The sequence below is a fragment of the Geotrypetes seraphini genome, chromosome 12 (genome assembly GCF_902459505.1).
Source record: "Geotrypetes seraphini chromosome 12, aGeoSer1.1, whole genome shotgun sequence".
NCBI lineage: Eukaryota > Metazoa > Chordata > Amphibia > Gymnophiona > Dermophiidae > Geotrypetes > Geotrypetes seraphini.
Window position 1 is genome coordinate 49,450,114 of NC_047095.1, and position 24,081 is coordinate 49,474,194.

The following is a 24,081-nucleotide window of genomic DNA, read 5'->3' on the forward strand; positions in this document are numbered from 1 at the left end:
TTTATATACTCTCTGTAGCCTAAAAGGTTTACAAAATCTTACTTAAGTTTTAAGACAATATAAAAAAACAAATAAATAATCAGATCCTCAGAAAATCAACAATCAGGAAAAATCAATGCCTAGAAAAAGGCTTTTACAAATAATTGTGTTTTGCGTAGTTTCCTAAATGCAACTCTATTACCACATTTCCGTATCTGCCCCACAAATGAATTCCACAATTTTACCCCTGCACAACAAAAGGTCATTGCACTGGTTTCAACATGTTTGCATCCTATGCTATACTACAATGCATCTATCCTGACCATAGTAGGTTCAAAGCAGATAAATTCTGCAGAAACCCCCAAGAATTATCATTTTACAACTTCGTATAAAATTTCTTAAACAGGTGATGTTTCATTAACTTCCAAAAACTACTCCCCTTTCATGAAGCAGTGTTAGGCTTTTTTTTATCGCTGGCTGTGGTGGTTTTAGTTCCAATGCTCATAGGAAGTCTATGAACATCAGAGCTAACACTGCCACGGCCGGCAATCAAAAATCCTAATGCGGCTTGGTAAAAAGGGGTGGGTGGGGTAATATAGGTAGGAGCAAAACAATCATTTAACAATAAACAATTCCAAATTTTCACTGCATAAAAGGGAAAAGATTTCTTATAAATGGATCTGTATCTTAGACCTGCCTACCGGGAGCCAAGGTAGAAAGCATAGTGAGCCAGCAGGAGGGATGCTCAATCCCTCCTGCCGGCCACACCCCTTCCCCGAACCCATGCCGGACCGCTGGATGCACATCTAAGATTTTTCAGCACAGCCAACTTTTGATCCACTAGGCTGAAATGCTACATTAATTCCTGAGTAAGTAAAACGGTTTGTTAGCTCAGTCTACACTAGAATTTTTGTAAAAAAAAAAAAAGTTCATAATTAATATGAAGCAGCCGTGTTGAGAAGGACCTTTCAGAAGTAGTTTATGAAAAGAAAAGGATGAAATGAGAAGTAGCCACCAATATCTATGGAGATAAATGTTTGTGGAAAGACAAAGGCGATCGCATCATATTTTACAAAATTATTTCATTGCAATAAGTATTCATATTTCAAACCTCCTGCCTAGCTTGAATGAAATGATGACATCAGCTGAAAAGAGAAATATGGACAATCTTTGCAAGAGACAATTAGAACTTAATAAGCAACTTATTGAACTGGTGATATAAAACATAATTAGAGATTACTGAAGCACTGCAGACCTGCATGCAGTCACAGCGCAGACTAAACCAGTTCCTACCAGTGCTGTTGCTTTGGAATGTGAAAGGTCTGCGGATGCATCCGTAGAGACAGATAGAACCTTGGCCTTTCAAGCAGGCAAAGTCCAATCCTGGTTAGATGGCATGATCCATCAAGCTGCATCATATCGTTCTTTTAGGAAACTAGCAAAGACCCACTTGTTTAAAAAATTTCTACTTGACTAAGAACCATGTACTGTATTTGTGCTTTTTAGATATTTGTATCTCATCCCTGAATGTCCAGTTCTCTTATTTGTAAATAGAGAATGACACGGTGACAAAATTCATCACTGTTCCCGTCCCCGCGGATAACCGCGGGAAACCATCTTCATATCATTCTTTAAGGAGAGAGGGAAGAATCAGAGTATGAATGGCCACAACCACTGACCCGCAAGCTTTGCTTTGAGGAATGCTGGTGTAGAAGGACCGAGGTTGAAACAGACACTACAGAATGACAATCTCTGGTATCCAGAGCAGATATTGTGATGTCATAATGCCTCAATCCACCAGTGCCTAAGAGCCAGTCACATCAGTGATGTCACAATGGCTTCATTATCCTTGGCTCACATAAGAATCAGAGTATGAATGGCCACAACCACTGACCCGCAAGCTTTGCTTTGAAGAATGCTGGTATAGAAGGACTGAGGTTGAAATAGACACTAGAAAATGACATGGGATTATTTCCCGCGGGGACGGGGACGGGAACGGTGATGAATTTTGTCACCGTGTCATTCTCTGTTTGTAAACTACCTAGAACTCTTGGATGTTGGCGGTATAGAAAATAAAGTTATTATTATTATTAACAGACTTAAAACCCAATTTTACTGCATTCTTAGAGCTGTTCAAAAATGGTGAAAAGGATGGGATTTAAGAAAACTAGACCATGGCTGAATACTTTCATGACAAGGTTCACAAGATCGCCCTTGAATTCATTGCAAAGTCACTTCCTTCTCCTCTTTCCACCATCCCCTCTCCTGACCTTCCAGCTTCCACCATCCCTTCTTCCTTCACCCAAATAACATCCTTCCCCACCTGACCCACCTTGTCTGGTCCTCCCCTCTCAATCCTTCATCAACTCTCTCCGACTTATGCTAGGAAGTTCTTTTTCACTCAGAGGGTGGTGGGCACCTGGAATGCGCTTCCGGAGGTTGTGATAGGACAGATTGGATAAATTCCTGAAGGATGCGGGGATTGAGGTATACAGATAGAGGTAGAGATAGGATTATGAAAGGGTATAGATAGAAGCATAAAAGGGGAATAAAGGGTTTTAGATAAGGATCACTTTACAGGTCATGGACCTGATGGGCCGCTGCGGGAGCGGACTGCTGGGCGCGATGGACCTCTGGTCTGACCCAGCGGAGGCAACTTCTTATGTTCTTATGTTCTTTGAAATCATGGAGGAGGAAACCGTACAACTTCTGTCCTCAGCCAAGCCTACTACATGCCCCTTTGACCCTATTCCCACCCCTCCACTTGACCCCCTACTCACATACCATTATCCTTCCCATCTGCTTTATCCTCAAACTATCCATTTCTACTGCCACTGTCCCTGATGCCTTCAAACATGTGGTGGTTAAGCCACTTCGCATGACCCTACCTTCCCCTCTAACTATCGCCCCCGTCTCCCTTCTTCTGTTCCTATCCAAGCTACTCGAGCATGCTGTCCCTGTCGTTGCCTTTACTTCCTTTCATCTTGACAGACTCTTGATCCTTTACAATCTGGCTTTCACCCCCCTACACTCCACAGAGACTGCCCTTACCAAAGTCTGCAGTGACCTGGTCCTGGCCAGATCTAAGGGCCTTCATTTTTTCCTCATCCTTCTTGACCTGTCTGCTGCTTTTGATTCTGTTAATCACTGCTTACTCCTTGATATGCTATCCTCGCTTGGATTCTGCAAATCTGTCCTCTCCTGGTTTGCCTCCTCCTCAATCGCACCTTTAGTGTATGCGCTAGCGGATCTTCCTCTGCTGCCATCCTTCTAACAGTTGGCGTACCCCATGGTTCTGTCTTAGGACCTCTTCTTTTCTTTCTCTACACCTCTCTCCTTGGTGCCCTGATCTCCTCCCATGGCTTCCAGTATCACTTATATACTGATGTTTCCTAGATCTACCTCTCTACACCGGAGATCTCACCTAAAATCCAAGAAAAAGTCTCAGCCTGTTTGGCTGACATTGCTGCCTGGATGTCCCACTTCCACCTGAAACTAAACATGTCCAAAACTGAATTGCTCCTCTTTCCTCCTAAACCCTCTGCTTCTCTCCCTCCATTCTCCATCTCTGTAAATAATACTGTTATCATTCCTGTCTCCTCTGCTCGTAACCTTGGACTCTTCTGCAACTCCGACTTCTTACTTTCTACGCACATCCAACAGATTGCTAAAACCTGTCACTTCTATCTCTACATCGCTAAAATTTCCCCCTTCCTTTCTGAGCACACTACCATACTCTTGTCCACACGCTCATCATCCCTTAGATTACTGCAATTTACTTCTAATAGGTCTCCCACTGAACCACCTCTCCCCCCTGCAATCTGTGCAAAGCTCTACTGCACGACTTAACTTCTGCCAACCTCATTACATTCACTTTACCCCACTCCTCAAATCACTTCACTGGCTCCCTATCCACCTTCTTAGGGTTACCATATGACTCCAGGAAAAGGAGGATGGATTGAGACATCCGTGTTTTACTTAGGGTTACCATTTAGCTCCAGAAAAAAGAGAACGGATTGAGACATCCAGGTTTTACTTCCACTGAAAACAATGGAAGTAAGGAGGGCAGATTGAGACATCTGGGTTTTACTTCCATTGAAAGCAATGGAAGTAAAACCCAAATGTTTTAATCTGTCCTTTTACTGGAGCCATATAGTAACTCTATACCATCCCCTCTAACTGTAATCCCTACCCTGGCATGCTGTTTGAATTGATTGTTTAGATCAGGGGTGCCCAATACGTCGATCGCAATTGACCAGTAGATCAAGGCAACGCGAGTCGATCGCGGAGCCCATCCCAGGCTCCATGATAGACTCGTGTTGCTGTCCTGATCTACTGGGCCGATCAGCCTTCCTCTCCCCAATGTCCCCCATCGCCGCCCCAAGCTCTCCCTGCAGAAACGTCGGACCGACCAGCATTCCTTTCCCCGACGTCAATTCTGACGTTGGAGAGGAAGTTCTGGGCCAGCCAATCACTGCCTGGCTGGCCTGGAACTTCCTCTCTGATGTCAGAATTGACGTCAGGGAGCGGAATGCTGGTCAGCGCGATGCTTCTGCAGGGAGAGCTTGGCGCAGCGGTGGCTTGGGGGCCTGTTCCCCGATGGTGGCGGCGGCAAACCTAGTAGCTTGGGGGAGGGCAGGGAGAAAGAAAGAAAGGGGGCAGGCAGGGAGACAAAGAAGGGAAACAGAAAGAAAAAGGAAACATGGAGACAGAAAGAAAGGGGGCATGGAGAGAGAGAAAGAAAGAAAAAAAAAGTTGGGGGAGAGAATGAGGTCTGGAGGAGAAGAAGCATACAGGAGGCTGAAAGAAGGGAAGAAATACTGGATGCACAGTCAGAAGAAAGTGCAACCAGAGACTCATGAAATCACCAGACAACAAAGGTAGGAAAAAATATTTTATTTTCAATTTAGTGATGAAAATGTGTCCGTTTTGAGAATTTATATCTGCTGTCTATATTTTGCACTATGGCTCCCTTTTACTAAACCGCAATAGCGTTTTTTAGCGCAGGGAGCCTATGAGCGTCGAGAGCAGCGCGGGGCATTCGGCGCAGCTCCCTGCGCTAAAAACTGCTATCGCGGTTTAGTAAAAAGGGAGGGGTATATTTGTCTATTTTTGTATGGTTGTTACTGAGGTGACATTGCATAGAGTCATCTGCCTTGACCTCTTTGAAAAAAAACCCTGGAATATGAATGATAATTAACATTTTCTCTGCCTTTCAGTGTGCTTTGTGGTTTTTTTTAATCATTTTATTGTTGGTAGATCATTTTTGACTTGGTCATTTTAAAAGTAGCTCGCAAGCCCAAAAAGTGTGGGCACCCCTGGTTTAGATTATACACTGTCTTCTGATTCTGTACAGTGTTGTGTACATCTGGTAACGCTCTAGAAATAATTAACAGTAGTACAAAGTCCTGGGAAATCCAGTGGCACTAACATACGACACTGTGCTATTTGGCCCTTTGATGAGAGCTAAAAGTCAAATATCATCTCACAATAACAAACTTCTCTTTATTATGACAGGGGTTGCCATACAGCTTATTTTAAGGAATTGGAAAAACTGGGATCGATTGAACTATAACTTTTGGTGGGAGTCTCTGTGTCACGTCTTTAAAATGGCTATACAACAGGGACATTAAGGGCTCCTTTTACGAAGCCGCGTTAGCGGCTTTATCGCACGCACCTTTTTAGCGCGCGCTAGCCGAAAAACTACCGCCTGCTCAAGAGGAAGCGGTAGGGGCTAGCGCGGCCGGCAAATTAGCGTTGCGCTATTATGCGCGTTAAACCGCTAACGCGGCCTCGCAAAAGGAGCCCTATAAGAAGTTTCTGAAGATTTGGGAGCCATTGATAAAATTGTGCGAAGAGTGATTGTTGATTTTGCCCTTTGACCATGCACGTCCTGGGTGGGTGAGTAGGAGGGGGTGGAAAATATTTTTCATTCTTTAATCTGAGTGCAATTTTTGAATATGAATATGAGGGGGGGGGGTGATACATCTATTTGTCATAAATTACAATTTTGATTGAGTTTAGGTGCTATTATAGTGTAATTGGATTGTATAATATGTTGCACTTATTTTTGGCTTCAAAATCAATAAAGATATTTGGAAAAAAACAAAACAAAACCCAGTAATAGTGATAGGATTATGTGTGACATTAGGATCTGGCAAAAGGCTGCAACACCCAATATTTAAAACAGTACTTTTGCATTCCCGTTCCTCTTGAAATTGCAGCAGTTAAAGGATTTATACAAAGCTTGTCCCTTTAAAGCTCTGTGACAAAAGTACACAGAAAACGTAAAGATGAGGGCAGTGTGGCCTCACGGGTTGCTTTATTTAACCAGTTCAGGCTCAAAACTGTGCCAAGGTCACTGATCACCTGACCAAGTCCATTAACAGCTCGAAAACACCCACCCGGTATGCGATGAACATATTTCCCTGGATTTTCCAACAAAAGAAGTCTGCGGAGCCCAAACCTCCCCCCACCCCCCGAAATTAAACCACTCCCTTTCTCTTTGGCGTTGGAGGAATGAGGATTAGAGTCCGACGTGGGAAAATGGGTTTCTGATGAGTTGTCTTGCTGTGACTTGAGGTTTCGGCTCCAGCTGCTGCAGTGCAGAAGAGAGCGTCGGTCTGGAACCGAAAAACACGTGTTGGGATCGAGTTAATGAGGTTGTGTTAATGTGTCATGCACTCCAGATGAATGCTGCCTTTGTTTATAGCCACAAGGTTACACGTGTTGGATTTGTAAAAAGCATTTTGTTAAAAAAAAAATAAAAAAATAGAATCGCAAAGCTTCTGAAAGGTGCTGCAGGATGGGAGGAAGCTCCGAGATTTTGATCGGCTAATCTGCTACTGGGCAGGAGCGGTGAGGGGTGATCTGGGATTGGGGTCTAGGCGCAAGTTTTGCTAAGCTGGTTCAAAACTGGACCTTGAAATTTGAATTCTGGCTAGCAGATGGTCACTCGGATTATACAAGTCCAGTGTTTTGCTTTTGCTGCGTTTATGACTTTATATATATATATATAAATATATATATACTGTGTTTGTGTGTGTGTATATATATATATATATATATATATATACTGTGTATATATATATATATATATATATATATATATATACTTCTGATTTGTGCATATATGGTCACTGATTTCAAATACTGTGGTTCTAGGTTTTATTATTATTATGGTGATTGTTTTAATGTTGTCTTTTTGGTGGTTGGGGGTAGCTTGGCTCTAGTACAGGGGGCTCAAAGTCCCTCCTTGAGGGCCGCACTCCAGTCGGGTTTTCAGGATTTCCCCAATAAATATGCATGAGATCTATGTGCATGCACTGCTTTCAATGCATATTCATTGGGGAAATCCTGAAAACCCGACTGGATTACGGCCCTCAAGGAGGGACTTTGAGACCCCTGCTCTAGTATCTTGCTTTAATTATTGCTTCCCCCCGGTCTTAAAGAAAGTTATGGGCATGCAAGAATCTGAAAATATGTGTTAGTTTATTTGCACAGCTGGTGGCTTCAAAAATGACAAAATACATACCGTAAGGTGGTATATAACCAGAGAAGCGTGAGAAGGTACTGGAAGATCAGTGAAGGCTAAGATGAATAATCAGAGTTTCAGTGGGTCTTTCTGTCTGCCTCGTTCACAGCACAGCATTTATGCAGAGTTTTAAATTCTCTGCCTCCTGTGGTTTCAAATACATAATGGAGTTAATAGCTTTAAAATGAAGCTTTTGATGTAGCAGTTTACTTTAGATCAGGGGTAGGGAACTCCGGTCCTCGAGAGCCGTACTCCAGTCGGGTGTTCAGGATTTCCTCAATGAATATGCATGAGATCTATGTGCATGCACTGCTTTCAAGGCATATTCATTGGGGGAAATCCTGAAAACCCGACTGGAATATGGCTCTCGAGGACCGGAGTTCCCTACCCCTGCTTTAGATGGAGCAATGCTGTTCACCAATACTTATTTCTTTATAAAAAATGTTTTATTCCGCTTCCGCCTAAACAGATTACAGATAAAACGAACAGATCAAATAGTTCACGATTTTTAACAGATTTGGACAGTCTGTTAGCTGCAGTTATCTTACTTTACAACAGTGGTTCCCAAACCTGTCCTGGGGGACCCCCCAGCCAGTCAGGTTTTCAAGATATCCCTAATGAATATGCATGAGAGAGATTTGCATACCTGTCACTTCCATTATATGCAGATCTCTCTCATGCATATTCATTAAGGATATCTTGAAAACCTGACTGGCTGGGGGGTCCCACAGGACAGGTTTGGGAATCACTTGCTTTACAAGATACAAAGGGGTGCTTGAAACTAAGCCCTTTAAATCTTTGTGGGCTTCGGGGCCGTTACCGCGCTGCAGCTGCTACTGCGGTTTTGTAAAACAGGCCCTAAGTTCTCAGCCCAGCCAACCAGCTTCCTGAATTCTAAGGGCTCTTTTTACTAAGCTGCGGTGGCGTTTTTTAGTGCGCGCTAACCCCTGCGCTAGGCGGAAAAACTAACACCAGCTTGATGGAGGCGTTAGCGTCTAGCGCGTGCGGTAAAACCGCTTGCGCAGCTTAGTAAAAGGAGCCCTAAGTGTTATTTTGCCGCAGTGGCTGAAAAGTGTGTGATCTTATTTTGTTAATTGCCAATTTACAGAAAGGAAATTCTGTGGGGTTTTTGGGGGCATTATGTCAGATCATTGGACCATATCCACGTCGTTCTCTTTTTGGTTAGGCTGAGAACTTTTCAGCATCCCCTCAAACATTCTTCATTATACCCAACACAAATTGTTAGCTGCCAAAACCTGAATTCAATATGGGAGGGCAAATTCACATCAAACTGATTTAAGACGTTTTATTTGGGGGCCACTTAACTTCCATGACATTTTAAGAAGCTCGCGACCACTCCTAGGCTGTTTCTCAAAGGAGTGCAAAAAGATATCGAAGCAATGGTCAAAATAAATCATATGCAAATGATATGCAAAGTTACTGTGCATTAACAAACCAAAAGTAAGGGGAGGAGTGTGTTTAGCATAAGGTATTGTCGTGAGCACAACTTTTGTGCACATGCCCAGATGAAAGTGGCTCATAAAGGGGGGCGGACCACCCCGGGTGCCATTTTTGCAGGGGGTCAGGGGTGCTCAAGTGGTGTGCAAGAATGGAAAGGGGGCACATAGCGTGGTGATGCCAGGCGCCACCACCCCGGGCATCAATCTCCCTTGCTACTCCACGGTTGGTGCAGTGGTGTGCTTTTCAAAATGAGACTTTCAAAATTTCTTTAATTTTTGAAAGGCTCGTATTTAAACGCAGGCAAGCAGGTGCCGATGTTCGCTTTCACTTTCCAAGCTCTAAGAGACGTGTGTCTGTAGTTTGTGAGTCAGATGTGAGCTCATGGACCACGTCCTCTATCGCTCCCACACGTTGCTGTACTTCCTGTAGTCCTTTGGTAACCGCTGTAAAATGCTGATCCATGACCTCCAATGTGTCCAAAATCACTCGGAGCTGCTTGCCCACTGTGTGCTCCAGCACCACCTGGACTTCCGTGGTCACCTCTGCCACCCAAGCAGAGCTAGGCGAGCTCGAAGGGGAGGCCGGAGCCGCTAGAATCAAGTTTCCCCTTTCTCCCGATCTTTGCACGCAGGTTTTGAGGCCTTCTATGCATGGATCCAAAACGCAGAAAAGACCCGCAGATCTGAGAGGAGACATGATACAGATGTATAAAATCATGAAAGGCATAGAGAAAGTGGAGAGGGACAGATTCTTCAGACTAGCGGGGACAACAAAAACAAGAGGTCATTCAGAAAAACTGAGAGGGGACAGATTCAAAACGAATGCAAGGAAGTTTTTCTTCACTCAGAGGGTGGTGGACACCTGGAACACGCTTCCAAATGAGGTAATAGGACAGAGTACAATACTGGGTTTCAAAAAGGGACTTGATGACTTCCTGGAAGCGAAGGGGATTACAGGGTATAGATAGAAGGTTACTCTACAGGACATAAGCGAAAAGCGTATGAGAGTTTTAGGGTAGGAGCACTATCAGGTCCTGGACCTGAGGGGCTGCCGTGTGAGCGGACTGCCGGGCACGATGGACCTCCGATCTGACCCGACAGAGGCAATTCTTATGTTCTAATGCTCTTATCTACGCACTTCCCAGAGCTCCGTGACACCTCACCCGAGCAAAATGAAGGGGGGGAGGGGTTGGCTAGTTTGAAAGGCTATTCACTGCAGGGGTCTACCGGAGCCGAGGTGACACACGTCTTCACAGCGCCATGGCTCCACCGGAAGTCTGTGCGCTTTCACTTTTTGTCATCCTGGGACTCATGGAAATGTTTGTTTCTCACTATCTGCGCTTAAAACTTGCACAGGCTGCCTTCTGCTTCTAAAAGAAGACAAAACCCTTGGTTCAATGGTAAAAATTGATGTGAAATCTTCTGAAAACCTTCAACGCTGCGCCTGACCTGACAAAACCTTTTGGTGTTATAGACCAGTGTATCGCAAACTGTATACCTCCTGAGATTTCGGGTGTGCCTCAGCACACTGGGGAGGAGGCAAGACACCGGCTGACTGGACATAGAAACATAGAAGATGACGGCAGGAAAGGGCTACAGCCCATCAAGTCTGCCCACTCTGCTTCCCACCCCCTGTCTATGCCCTAATGACCCAATTTCCTTATCTTGACCCTCGTAGGGATCCCACATGGGTATCTCATTTATTCTTAAAGTCTGGCACGCTGACTGCCTCGATCACCTGCACTGGAAGCTTGTTCCAATGATCAACCACTCTCTCTGTGAAGAAATACTTTCTGGTGTCTGCAGCAGCCACTCTCTCCTCCTCTCCCTATTGGCTAAGGCTCTTAACATTTGCATCTCCTCTTCCTATAGGCTAAGGCTCTTTACACCTGCATTGTGATGTCATAGAACTTTCTGATTATAGAAACATGATGGCAGATAAAGGCCAAATGACCCATCATAGAAACATAGAAGATGACGGCAGAAAAGGGCTACAGCCCATCAAGTCTGCCCACTCTGCTTACCCACCCCCTGTCTATGCCCTAATGACCCAATTTCCTTATCTTGACCCTCGTAGGGATCCCACATGGGTATCCCATTTATTCTTAAAGTCTGGCACGCAGCAAGAGTCACATCCTGTAGGCAATCAGCCAGCGCCAGTGCCTCTCCTTCACTCCGGCCCCTTATACTGCTGGCACCTCCCACCGGCATCTCAGGGCCCGCCTGGCAGGCCTTTGCACCTGCGCGGATGTCATCACGGTGACATCTGCGCACTTCCAGATGCCTCAAGCCGTGGCCGCTACATTTAGGGCTCCTTTTTGCGAAGGTGCGCTAAGCGTTTTAGCGCACGCACCGAATTAGCGCGCGCCAGCTGAAAATCTACCGCCTGCTCAAAAGGAGGCGGTAGCGGCTAGCGCACGTGGCAATTTAGCGCGCGCTGTTCCGCGCGTTAATGCCCTAACGCGCCTTCATAAAAGGAGCCCTTAATGTGCTGTGGCTCAGGCAAATTTGCGGGACGCTGTTATAGACCATCATTTCATTCTACACTTTGCAGTACACGGATTTGTCGCTGGTCATGATATTTTCCTTTTTTTTCCTAGTTTGAAGTTTGTAGTTTATATAGTACAGAAACCCTATTGTTATCTTTCATTTCTAAAGTGAATACAGATTAGTCATAGTAACTAGATCTTTTGCAATTTGATATATCAGTGGCATATGACTCTGTAGATCATAGTCCTCTTTTGTTAAAATTAAGTGAACTTGGAATTTCTGGCATAGGCTTTGGGGTGGTTCCAGAACTTTCTAACCAATAGAAGATATAGGGCAACAAAGAATGAAAATCATCTCACTCATGGCTGCCATCCCATGGAGTTCCTCGAGGTTCTCCAGTTTTGTTTCTTACTTAATATTTTCATGAGTTAAATTCGTATACAGATGAGATCTATATTCTTGCATCTGTACTCCAAGATTTAGATTTGACCTATGTTAAAATTGCTAATTTCAGGGTTGAACTTAACTGAAATTAAATATGAGCAAAAACTAAAGTTTTGTGGTTTGGTTTGAAACCGGCATCATTGCCTGATAAAATTCTTTTGGGATTGAATAATTGAATATTTGGATATCATGGGAAGCCCAGGTAAACTACCTCAAGAGGTGCTGAGTGGGGGAAGAAAAACTTTATTGGAAGATTTTACCTACTGACATTCAGACTTTGTGAAAAGGTAAACTTGGGCTTCTGTAGGTTATATCATTACTTTTTAGTTAATTACTCTGCTTTTGTAGCAAAATCAATTTAGACAACAGTGTAGGCTTTAAAGTCTCTGTTTAGGATTTCATATAAAAAGTGTTTTAGCATAGATTAGTATTTTAGTTTGCATTTCAGAGCATAAGATAACATGAGTTTAGAGTACAGATAGCAGTTGAGGAAAGCCTCTGTTTGGTGTTTAATTTCCTCCCCCCACACTGATCCATTGATTTATATGTTCTTCAGCCAATTCGGAAGAGGATATTGCTTTGGTAGGGCTTCTTCTGCTTTCTCCTCTCTTTTCTATCATCAGGTATGAATACTTCTGCAACCATAGTATGGCTATTGCCCAGGTTACAGCTTCTGCCTCTGTGTAGCCAGAAAATGTAGCCCAAGGAGAGGGGTGGTTCCATGTTCAAGATGTCTTCAGCTTGAATCTCTAATGAAGGAAGTGAAAGAACTGAAAGAGGAGATGGCAAGACTGAGAAACATCTGCAAGAAAGAGATACTTCATGAGGCATCAAAGATGCTGAGGGAAGACTGCTGGGTTCAGATTACGGGACCCTGCAGGATTGATACTGTATCTCTCTTCCTGTCCTCAAACTGAGTAACTGGTATGCAGCCCTGGAGGAGCATCCCAGGGAGAGGAAGAACCAAAACTTGAAATCCCAAAAGTTGCTGGATCCATGACCACTAGAAGGTGAAAGGTAGTGTTGGTTGGTGATTCCCTTCTGAGGGCTACGGAGGCGTTCATTTGCAGACCAGATATGATATCCCAGGAGGTGTGCCTTCTGCCTGGTGCCAAAATTCAAGATGTTACTGAAAGCTTGCTGAGACTCAAGCCTAATGACTATTATCCAATACTGCTCATCCATGTTGGCACTCATGATAGTGCTAGGTACCTGGCTGAACAAAGTGATTTTGTAGCTCTGTGAAAGAAGGTGAAGCTCTCGTAGGTCCTCCCTATCGAGGGTAAAGGCCACGGCAGAGAAGCTGTCATCCCAGAGGTGAATGTGTGAATGGTGTTGAGCATTTTGGTTTCCCGGACCATGGGATGATTTTCCAAGGGCTGCTGAACAGAGATGGCTTGCATTTATCAAAGAAGGGAAGAAGCGTCTTTAGCAGCAGACTGGCTAACCTACTGAAGAGGGCTTTAAACTAGAATCATTGGTGCTGGGTGATCAAAGCCAGGTACGTGTAAACCCTCAGCTAAGTGAATCATTAAATACTTCTACACATATGGGGGAAAAGAGGCAATGTCTGGAAAGCAGTATATGCTAATACTTGAAGTATGGGAAACGAGATTCTACTACTGTCTGATTCTGACTGTGTTGGCAGCGTATCTACTTCAACACACAGTATCTTGGATGCTATTTAGCAATTTTATCTGTTGTGGCTTAAATTGGACGGACCCCGGAAGAAGGTTGTCAAATTCTGTGTACCTATTGGATGTATCAAGTTTATGCATCGCCTTTACCTCTGAAGACTTTTTAATTTTGAACAATAAACTTGGTTATAGAGATCTCTGTTTCCACAGTTCTCTTTTGCTTTTGGTTCTCCCCCCCCCTCCCATTACTGTGGAATTGTTTGGTGATTTCTTCTTGGGTTGCTCTAAACAAGATTCTGGGTCTAGAGCAGGGGTGTCAAAGTCCCTCCTCGAGGGCCGGAATCCAGTCGGGTTTTCAGGATTGCCCCAATGAATATGCCTGAGATCTATTTGCATGCACTGCTTTCATTGTATGCTAATAGATCTCATGCATATTCATTGGGGAAATCCTGAAAACCCGACTGGATTGACACCCCTGGTCTAGAGGCTGTTTTAGATTTAGTGGTGATCATGGAGAAGCATCTCTCCTACAGTGAGCTATACGATAACAGTCACCATCAACAGATATACCATGTAACAAATGTGTTTTAAATAGTGCTAATTGGGTCTCAAGCATAAACAGCAACTAGCCCCAGTTAATGAGGTAAGAAAAAGCCTCAGAACGCCACCTACACCTTATAAAAACTCATAGGTAATTTAGGGGTGAGGGAACCTCATTGGCATTAAAAGCCTCCTCAATTAAACCTTCTAGTGAAGTATGTTGAATTTCTGAGAGAGGAGGGGATAGTGAATGGCATGGAACGACCTTACTATCCCGTTGCGGAACTTGGGCTCTCTCCAACTATTCCGCAAGCAACTGAAAACTTGGCTTTTCTCTAACATGTCATTCTATTTTCCCCCTTACTCTTCCATTCTATATATAAGCTCATGTAAACCTTTTCCTTTCTCTTCTTATATTTTAAGTTCTTGTAAACCGTGCCGAGCTCCACTTCCGTGGAGAGGATGCGGTATATAAACTTAAGGTTTAGTTTAGTTTAGTTAGGCAGACCAGATAGGCCATACGGTCTTTATCTGCTTTCATTTTTCTCTGTTTGTATAAGAGGAGGTTTTTCTAGGCTTCAACAGCTTAGAACCATGTGTTCATCTTTCCTGAAAGAGCATTGTGCTGTATTGGTCCAGGGCTTAATTTTGACTCAATTAGATTACTGTAATTCTGTTTATGACAGGATTTCAGTTAGATTACAGTAGAAGATTCAGCTCCTTCAGAATTTCAATTTATTATTTCTAGTCCATCTTTGTTCAAGGCGGATTACAAAAAATTCATACATAATGAAACAATGATAATACAAACACACGCACAAAACAGAAACTGCTATCATGTTAAAACCCAACATTACTGAGCACCATATTTCATATTACAGAAAAGATGTTTTTTTAACATTCAATTACACTCAGACAAGTTTGTTAGATGCCTTAAATACACTGGCAGCTTATTCCACTCTGATGGTCCTGCACGTGAGAACACACTGCTCCTTATGGACTCATAATGCAAACTTTTCTGAGAAGGAACAACCAAGCCTGCCTATGTAGAAGATCTCAAATCTCTGGTAGATACATAAAGTGTCAAGCAGCTCTGCAGATACTTTGGTGCCATGTGGTTAAGGCTTAGATAAACCATCAGTAATAACTTGTACTTCACTCGGAACTCCATAGTTAACCATAATATAGGTGTAAAAGGGGTTTGGTCATGTACCTCCTTTGTTTAGGGGTCTTTATTGGTTTCCTGTTCAAGCAAAGGTTGTATTTTACGATATACTGCGTTGTCTTCAAGAACTATTCAGGCACAGCACTTATTTACATAACAAATTTAATATTCACATCGTTAACTAACTCCTCGTATAAAAATTCATTTTCCATTGTATTTTCCTTCATTCAAGGGTGCCCAGTAGAAGAAATCTTTTTTTGAACGTTCTTTCCAGGCTGTTCAAATTTGGAACAATTTACCTTTAGTTGTTAAACAGAAATCAACTTCTCCAGATTATTTCATAAATCCTTGAAGACCTTTCTTTTCTGGAAGCACCTAGGACAATAAGGCTGTTCAGATTGTAATGTTGATGATGTATTTTGTTGTGTGTTGCCTTGAGCCAAGTTTACTTAGACTTAGGCAACTTATAAATGATTATGATTATAATAGCAATTCCACGAAGAACTGCTATTCTAGAGTTCATTCTCTGTGCACATCATCTCGACACCTAAATTTCAGTGACCTTTTGAGAATGTATCCCTTAATACTCAAGCACTTACACGAACTCTATAGCTAATGAAAATGATTGTACCTAGAAATGACTAAGTATTTTATAACTTTTATAGAAACATAGAAAGAAACATAGAAACATAGAAAGATGACGGCAGAAAAGGGCCAAGGCCCATCAAGTCTGCCCACTCTATAGACCCTCCCCTTAAGATTGGCCAATGTTTTGCCCTGACCCACGTAGGGATCCCACATGGGCGTCCCATTTATTCTTAAAATCTGGCACACTGCTGGCCTCGATTACCTGTACTGGAAGCTTGTTCCATTGATCAATCACTCGCTCCGTGAAGAAATACTTCCTGGTGTCGCCGTGAAATTTCCCGCCCTTGAGTTTGAGCGGGTGCCCCCTTGTGGTTGAAGGGCCTCTGAGAAGGAAAATGTTATCTTCCACTTCTATACGTCCGGTGACGTATTTAAACGTCTCAATCATGTCTCCCCTGCAAATTGTTTAGTCTTGCTTCATACGAGAGACCTTTAAGCCCTGAGACCATTCTGGTGGCCATCCTTTGGACCGACTCGACCATCTGCACGTCTTTGCGGTAATGTGGCTTCCAGAATTGCACGCAGTATTCCAGATGAGGTCTCACCATGGTCCTGTACAATGGCATTATGACAGCAGGCTTTCTGCTGACGAAACTTCTACAGATGCAACCCAGCATCTGCCTTGCCATTGAGGAAGCCTTCTCCACCTGATTGGCAGATTTCATGTCTGCACTAATGATTACTCCTAAATCTCGTTCCGCTGAAGTCCTGGTCAAGGTCTCCCCGTTCAAGGTATAAGTTCTGCACGGGTTTCTGCTACCTAGGTGCATGACCTTACACTTCCCAGCATTGAAGCCCAGCTGCCAGGTTGAGGACCAGCATTCCAATGTACGCAGGTCCTGCGCCATACTATCTTGTAAATTGCTCTCGCTTACCATATTACATAGTTTGGCGTCGTCGGCGAATAATGTTACTTTACCTTGAAGCCCTTGAGTCAGATCTCCTATGAATATGTTGAAGAGGAGCGGACCCAAGACCGAGCCCTGCGGCACCCCGCTGGTCACCTCCGATGTCTCAGAGAAAGTACCGTTAACCATCACCCTCTGAAGTCTGCCACTCAGCCAATCATTCCCGGGATTCGCCAGCAGTTTCCCTTTTCTCCCTCCCCTCCCTTGTGCAGCAGAGCCCTTGAGCGAGCACCACCCCTCCGAGCCCCTGCCCCCGCCATGCAGCCAAACCCACATCCTTCCCTCCCTCACATCCAAAGACCCTGCCGACCGCGAGCGAGTCCTACATACGGTACCTCCCTAAGCAGTGTCAGGCCGGCAGCACTCTAAACAGGCTGCTTCTTCCGCAGTCAGCGGGGTTCAGATGGGAGGGAAGGAAGGATGGGGGTTCGGCTGTGCAGCGGGTGCTGGTGTTGGGGGGTGCTCGCTTAAGGGTTCTCCTACACAAGGGATGGGAGGGAGGAAAGGGAAGCTGGGCAAGGGTCCTGCATGAGGGATGGGAGGGAGGGAAGGATAGAAGCTGGGCAAGGGTCTTGCTGCACGAGGGAGGGGAGGAAAGATGCTGAAATTGTGGGGGAGAGAAAGGAAAGAGGAAGAATTGGGGTGAAAGAGAGGAAGGGAGAGATGATCATGTACATATCCCGAAAATAAGACCTAGTGCGTGTTTTGGGCCTAAAATTGATATAAGACACTGTCTTATTTTGGGGGAAACACGGTAGTAGCCTTCTTGCTACCTACATCTGGGTGGCTTCTTCTAGAACAGGGGTGTCCAACCTCAGTCCTTGAAGGCCACAATCCAGTTGGATTTTCAGGATTTCCCCAATGAATGAGCATGAGATCTATTTACATTTATTCAATTTTCTATACCGTTCTCCCAGGGGAGCTCAGAACAGTTTACATGAATTTATTCAGGTACTCAAGCATTTTTCCCTATTTTTCCGGGCGGGCTCATAATCTATCTAATGTACCTAGGGCAATAGGGGGATTAAGTGACTTGCCCAGGGTCTCAAGGAGCAGTGTGGGTTTGAACCCACAACCTCAGGGGGCTGAGGCTGTAGCTTTAACCACTGCACCACTCTAGAAATCAAAATGTAGTAAAGGTGAGCCAAGTACAGGACAATCAAGCCATTGTGACATCATTGATGAGGTTGGCTCTTATTGGTGGAATGAGGCATTGTGATGTCACAAAACCAGCTCTGGTGATCAGAGGCTGAAGCTTTTCACTCTATTTATTTATTCTATTTTCTATACTGTTCTCCCAGGGGAGCTCAGAACGGTTTACATGAATTTATTCAGGTACTCAAACATTTTTCCCTGTCTGTCCTGGTGGGCTCACAATCTATCTAATGTACCTGGGGCAATGGGGGGATTAAGTGACTTGCCCAGGGTCACAAGGAGCAGTGAGGGCCTGCACCTACAACCTCAGGGTGCCAAGGCTGCTGCTCTAACCATGGTGCTACATTCTCAGACGTGGCATGGTAAAAGATAGCATGGCAAACATTGACAGAGATGGCACAACATAGCTAACAAAGCATGGTAAAACATAGTATGATAAAACATGAAATGGTGAGACATAGCATGGTGAGGGTTCATAGACAACGGCTCGAAAGACAAAAGCGCGCGCCGACAATTGAGCGCAGCGCAGAGGCGCGCACCGCACAAAATTACAGTTTTTAGGGGCTCCGACGGGGGGGGTTTGTTGGGGAACCCCCCCCCAGTTTACTTAATAGACATTGCACCAGCGTTATGGGGGGTTTAGGGGGTTGTAACCCTCCACATTTTACTGTAAACTGAACTTTTTCCCTAAAAACAGGGAAAAAGTTAAGTTTTCAGTAAAATGTGGGGGGTTACAACCCCCCACACCCCCCACAACGCGGCGCGATGTCTATTAAGTAAAGTGGGGGGTTCCCCCCATGCCCTCCCCCGTCGGAGCCCTAAAAACAGTAATTTAGAGCGGCACGCGCCTCCGCGCTGCGCTCAATTGTCTGGGCGCGCCTTTGTCGCGGCGCGCTTTTGACCTGACACCCATGGTGAGTATAGTTTGGCAAAGCATAGCATGGCTAATATAGTATTACAAAGCATGGTTAATTTAGTATGACATGACTTGGGAAAATGGTAAGGCATGATGGAAGACCTGGAGCGGCAAACATGGCATGAGAACTTCCGTAGACATGCACTGCCTCCATTCTATGCAAATAGATCTCATGCATATTCGTTGTAGAAATCCTGAAAAATGACCCCCCCTGCAGTTAGCATGCCCTTACAGTGCACCGTGTTCATGTTCAGGTATCATCTCGTTAACTTTTAGCGCAGGTAATTCCAGCTTTAAACATTAATAAGACTTAGTAGACGGCATGGAAATGTAGATGGCGCATAACATTTTATTTGTGCTCTTTTGTTTCAGCCGCATGTTTAAATCTGGGTTTCTTTTGCCATCACTAATGACTTGCGCTGAATGTGTCTTCCCTTTTTTTTTTTTTCTTTCAAGTTTCCTTGAAATCATCTGATGACGTTCAACAAACAGACTGATCATAAAGATGGAGAAAATATGCAGTAAGTAGATCTGTATTCTATCTATTACATATCGAATGCATTTATCTACCTATATCTTCTGTCCGGTTGAGGCCTATCAAATGAGCTCAGAAAAGTGTAAAAATGTGTCAAATAATCAACTTTGTATTAGGGCAGGACTCTCCCCCCACCCGCCACAGTCATTTGGGTTTTTGTAGGATGGCCAAATTTAATACGCTCAGTGCAGCACGCTTCCCATTCATCCTGTAATAGGACACCTAAATTTTTAGCACTATTGGTGTGCTTAAATTTATAATATAATGCCATTCATACAGGTAAATGTACACTTATGTGCATTAATGCCAATGGCCTGGCCTAGGGTTGCCAGATTTTCCAATTGGAAAATGCGGACCCCTATACCCGCCCACCCAGGCCCGCCCAGTTCCACCCATCCATGCCTTAATCTCACCCCCAGTCCCACTGTAGCCCCGCCCCCACTGCCTGCTCTTGTCAGGCAGGGAGGAAGTCCGGACATGTGCGGATGCCATGTGATGGATGTCACGCGTGCAGGGCCGGATTTAGATGAAAAGAGGCCCTAGGCTATTCCACTTATGAGGCCCTTTCACCTCCCATTTTTAAGTTTGTAAATTACATGAGAGATAATAAAATACATCATTACTGTGATATATATCAATATGTTAAATGAAACATGTTGTTATTGGTACTAACCTTTATTAAAAAAATGCGACACGGATAATAAATAAAAAAAAGTCGAGAACACTTATTTGGACATTTATTCTCAGCACCATATATAGTACTTGTAACAATAACTAATCAAACATAACACACAACATTGCCCCTTCCTATGTCCATAGTGCCCCCAGTGCGTCCTTCCTCACCTCACCCCCCCCTCCGATGCCCGCCTGCCTCCCATCCCCCTTCCACTGAAACCCCCCACCCCCCCACCCCCGATGCCAGTCTGGGCCGCCCTGTCCTGACGGATCCATGTTTTGCCTCTCTCCCCGCGGGGCTTGGCTTTGCCCAGCTGTTTCTGGACTGACGTCTTTCCCTCCCCGAGCCTCCTCCCAGGGCGAGAAAAAGAAAGGGAGAAGCCGAGTCGGCGCCCTGTTGCGGCTGCAGCCGGTTCCGATCCCAAAGCGTAGAATTTCTCCTTATTTTCGGTTCAGTGTTTTAGTGTTCACTGTTTGTAGAATAGTGTAATTTTAATTTTACTAACAATTTGAATGTTGGCCCCTCTTGATCTTGAGGCCCTAGGCTGAAGCCTAGTTAGCCTATAGGAAAATCCGGCCCTGCACGCGTGGCATCCGCGCATGAGCAGACTTTCTGCCCGACATGATTTGAGGCGGCTTTTCAAAACCCAGACAAAGAAGGACATGTCCAGGGAAACCCAGACATCTGGTACGCCTGGCCACAGAGTCGGCCCACTCTTACTGTCAGAAGCTAATCAAGTTCAGGCCTAGCTAGTACCTCTGTGGGAGACCGCCTGGGAATACCAGGTGCTGTAGGCTGAGGGGCCCTCTGTTGAGCAGCAGCAACATAGCAGAGCCACACACTGCACAGGAGAAGGCAATGGCAAACCACAATTTCCTGGAGGAAAAGTCCATAGTCTGATATTGAGAAAGACACGGGGGAAGCCACTGCTTGCCCTGGACCGGTAGCATGGAATGTTGCTACTCTTTGGGGTTCCGGAATCTTTTGTTACTCTTTGGGATTCCGGAATCTTGCTATTCTATAAGATTCTGAATGGCATGTTGCTACTCTTTGGGTTCCGGAATCTTTTGTTACTCTTTGGGATTCCGGAATCTTGCTATTCTATAAGATTCTGAATGAAATGTTGCTACTCTTTGGGGTTCCGGAATCTTTTGTTACTCTTTGGGATTCCGGAATCTTGCTATTCTATAAGATTCTGAATGGCATGTTGCTACTCTTTGGGTTCCGGAATCTTTTGTTACTCTTTGGGATTCCGGAATCTTGCTATTCTATAAGATTCTGAATGAAATGTTGCTACTCTTTGGGGTTCCGGAATCTTTTGTTACTCTTTGGGATTCCGGAATCTTGCTATTCTATAAGATTCTGAATGGAATGTTGCTACTCTTTGGGTTTTGGCCAGTTGCTAGTGACCTGGATTGGCCACCATTAGAACCGGCTTGATGGACCATTGGCCTGAGCTAGTAAGGCTATTCTTATGTTCTTATGTTGCCATGAGTTGGTAGCTGATTTGGTTTCATGATCCATCCATGTGCATGTTCTTAGGCAGTAGTCTAAGAACAAAAAATAGCCATATTGGACAGACTGATGGTCCATCTAGCCTAGTATTCTGCTTCCAACAGTGACCAATCCAGGTTCCCAGTATTTGGCAAGATTCTTGCTATTCTTTAGGATTCCAGAATCTCAAGAGTAGTAAGATTCCATCCTACTGATCCAGGGCAAGCAGTGGCTTCCCCAATGTCTGTCTCAATAGTAGACTGTGGATTTTTCCTCCAGGAACTTGTCCAAACCTTTTTTTTTAAATCCAGATACGCTAATTGCTGTTACTACATCCTCTGGCAACGAGTTCCTCCTAGTCATTTGAATGTCCCCTAGTCTTAGTACTTTTCCAAAGAATATCGTATAGACTCGAATATAAACAGGGATTTTGGGGCCCAAAAATTGGCCCCAGAATAGGGGTCCCAGTTTATATTCGAGCCAACAGTACACCCCCCTCCCAGAATTATTGAAGGCCGCCGCCGCCACCAGGCTCTGCCTCCCCCCCCCCCTTCCTGCCCTAGCCTCATACCTCATCTGCTGATCCCCGGTGGAGGTGCAGTGGGCAGGTGTGAACTTTCCCAATTCCTGCCCCGTGGCTAATCGGCTGCTGTGAGTTTCTATGGCCGCTGGGAGGCACGAGCAGGAGCGCGATTTGACGCCGCTGCTTAGCGGCATCCTTACTGGCTCCCGCAGATTCTCACGTCTGGTAACCCTACCTTAGGCGCCATTAGGCACCTTTGTAGATGCGATTCACAACCAACGTAAGTGCTGGAAATGTAGGCCTTCAAAACCCTGACCACCATTATCGGCGCCTCCCTTTGATGGGAGCCGTGATTCTGCAAACGGCACCGTAGTGTGATTTGCACGTAATCGGCAACGTTTGGGGTTTTTTTTTTTTTTTTAGACGTTAGCATAATCTGGCCCTTAATGCGCTTTTTAGACTAGGCTTACCACTTGTGCAAATATGGGGGGGGGGGGAAAATTCTACAAACAGTGCTTTAATTTAGACGCCGCCGCTTTGTAGGCATCCGCCGAGATCAGCGCTGAATAGAGAATCTGGGCCCCGGTGCCTAGATGTTGGTTTTCTGCACTAGGACTGTCTACTTAGAGTGGTCGGTAACTTTCACAGTCAGTGGCATAACTTGTGATCAACCTTAGGAGCTGATTGATGGGAAAATAATGGCAGCTTTGAGCTGATGTTATTTCAAACCCCTCCCTGATGAGCGTTGGGCTGATAGCTCAGGGCTGGTGTTGTTTTTTTTCCCAGGTGTAATGCTAAGCTAAATGCTAGCTGTGTTATTTGATCAACATAATAGTGAGCTGGTTTGCATGTACTCGCATGCTTTGCATCTCATTGTTAGGTATCTGGAGTTGCAGTAAAATAATGGGGCCTTTTTTACTCGGCTGCATTAAGCAACTAATACAAGTTTGTTCGGTTTTTAAAAAAAAAAAAAAAAAAATTTTTTATCGGGCTTTATGAACTGCTTTTATGAAGAGATTCACCCAAGGCAGAGTTTTAACATGAAACTTAGGGGGTCCTTTTATCAGGCTGCGGTAGGGGGGTTTAACGCGCGTTAAACCGCCTGCCGCGCTAGCCGCTAACGCCTGCATTGAGCAGGCGTTAGTTTTTTAGCCGGCCGCGTGATGAAATGTCCGACGCGCTAAGCCCGCTAGGGTGGCGTGATAGAAGGACCCCTTAGTTTTGTTAACAGCATATAACATTAGTAAAATGACCAAATATAAAAATAAGTACATTAATACCCTTCCTCCGGATCGACTCCATCATCCTTTTTATGTCGCCAGCTTCACATTTGACTATTACGGTGGGCATTGTAGTTTGGGAGTTGACTATAGTACATGGAGGTTAGGCACCAGCCTTTGCCTATTGGTTATACATTGCCACCTGTACTTTGTGGCGCCATAGGTGGGAGCCTGCACCCACATGGCTGCCATAGAGATGAATGAGAAGAGGAGAGGGGCATTTGACATTGAATTGTTACTCATCTGCTTGTGCCTGCAGCTGGCGTCTCACTCCCCTCCCTCCCCCAAGATATTCCACCTTGTGGTGGCACAGGTAACAGGCCCATTTCCTCAAATCCTCAGTCTGTATGAAGTCAAGAGATTGAGAGGGAGAGGAAAGCTGAGTGGCAGGTACGCAACAGATATTTCATAATGATCTTTATTTCCAGGCTAACATGAGACTTCCCCCCCCCCCACACTAAGCCCAGTTTTACTGCAGTGGTCCATTAAAGATTTCTCCAATTTGTTAGTTGCAAGCCTTTTGCAAATTTTTCTATTAGCACATCAGACTTGCAAAAAGTAACACAGGAACACATGTTTGCATGCCCTTTCCCTGCCTTTCCCTTTCTCCCTTCTGAAAAAAATTCAATAGCACGTGGCTGGCGTACGCTGACAGGCAAATTACCTCAAAATGTTTTAATACATTATTCAACAAGCC

At 44.7% G+C, this 24,081-nt stretch overlaps 1 protein-coding gene across 6 annotated transcripts in view; it reads left to right on the forward strand.

Moving 5' to 3' along the window:
- Nucleotides 1-24,081, forward strand: part of KANK4 (KN motif and ankyrin repeat domains 4) — a 104,922-nt gene that overhangs the window by 41,594 nt on the left and 39,247 nt on the right. For 4 of the 6 annotated variants that reach the window (XM_033917090.1, XM_033917089.1, XM_033917092.1 and 1 more), the window contains one exon: nt 19,333-19,397. In XM_033917090.1, the coding sequence (XP_033772981.1) occupies nt 19,382-19,397 (16 nt within the window). In that variant the 5' untranslated portion in view covers nt 19,333-19,381. Of the gene's footprint in view, nt 1-6,502; nt 6,642-6,799; nt 6,838-19,332; nt 19,398-24,081 lie in introns of those variants that run through there. The other 2 variants (XM_033917091.1, XM_033917094.1) reach the window with 2 other exon arrangements.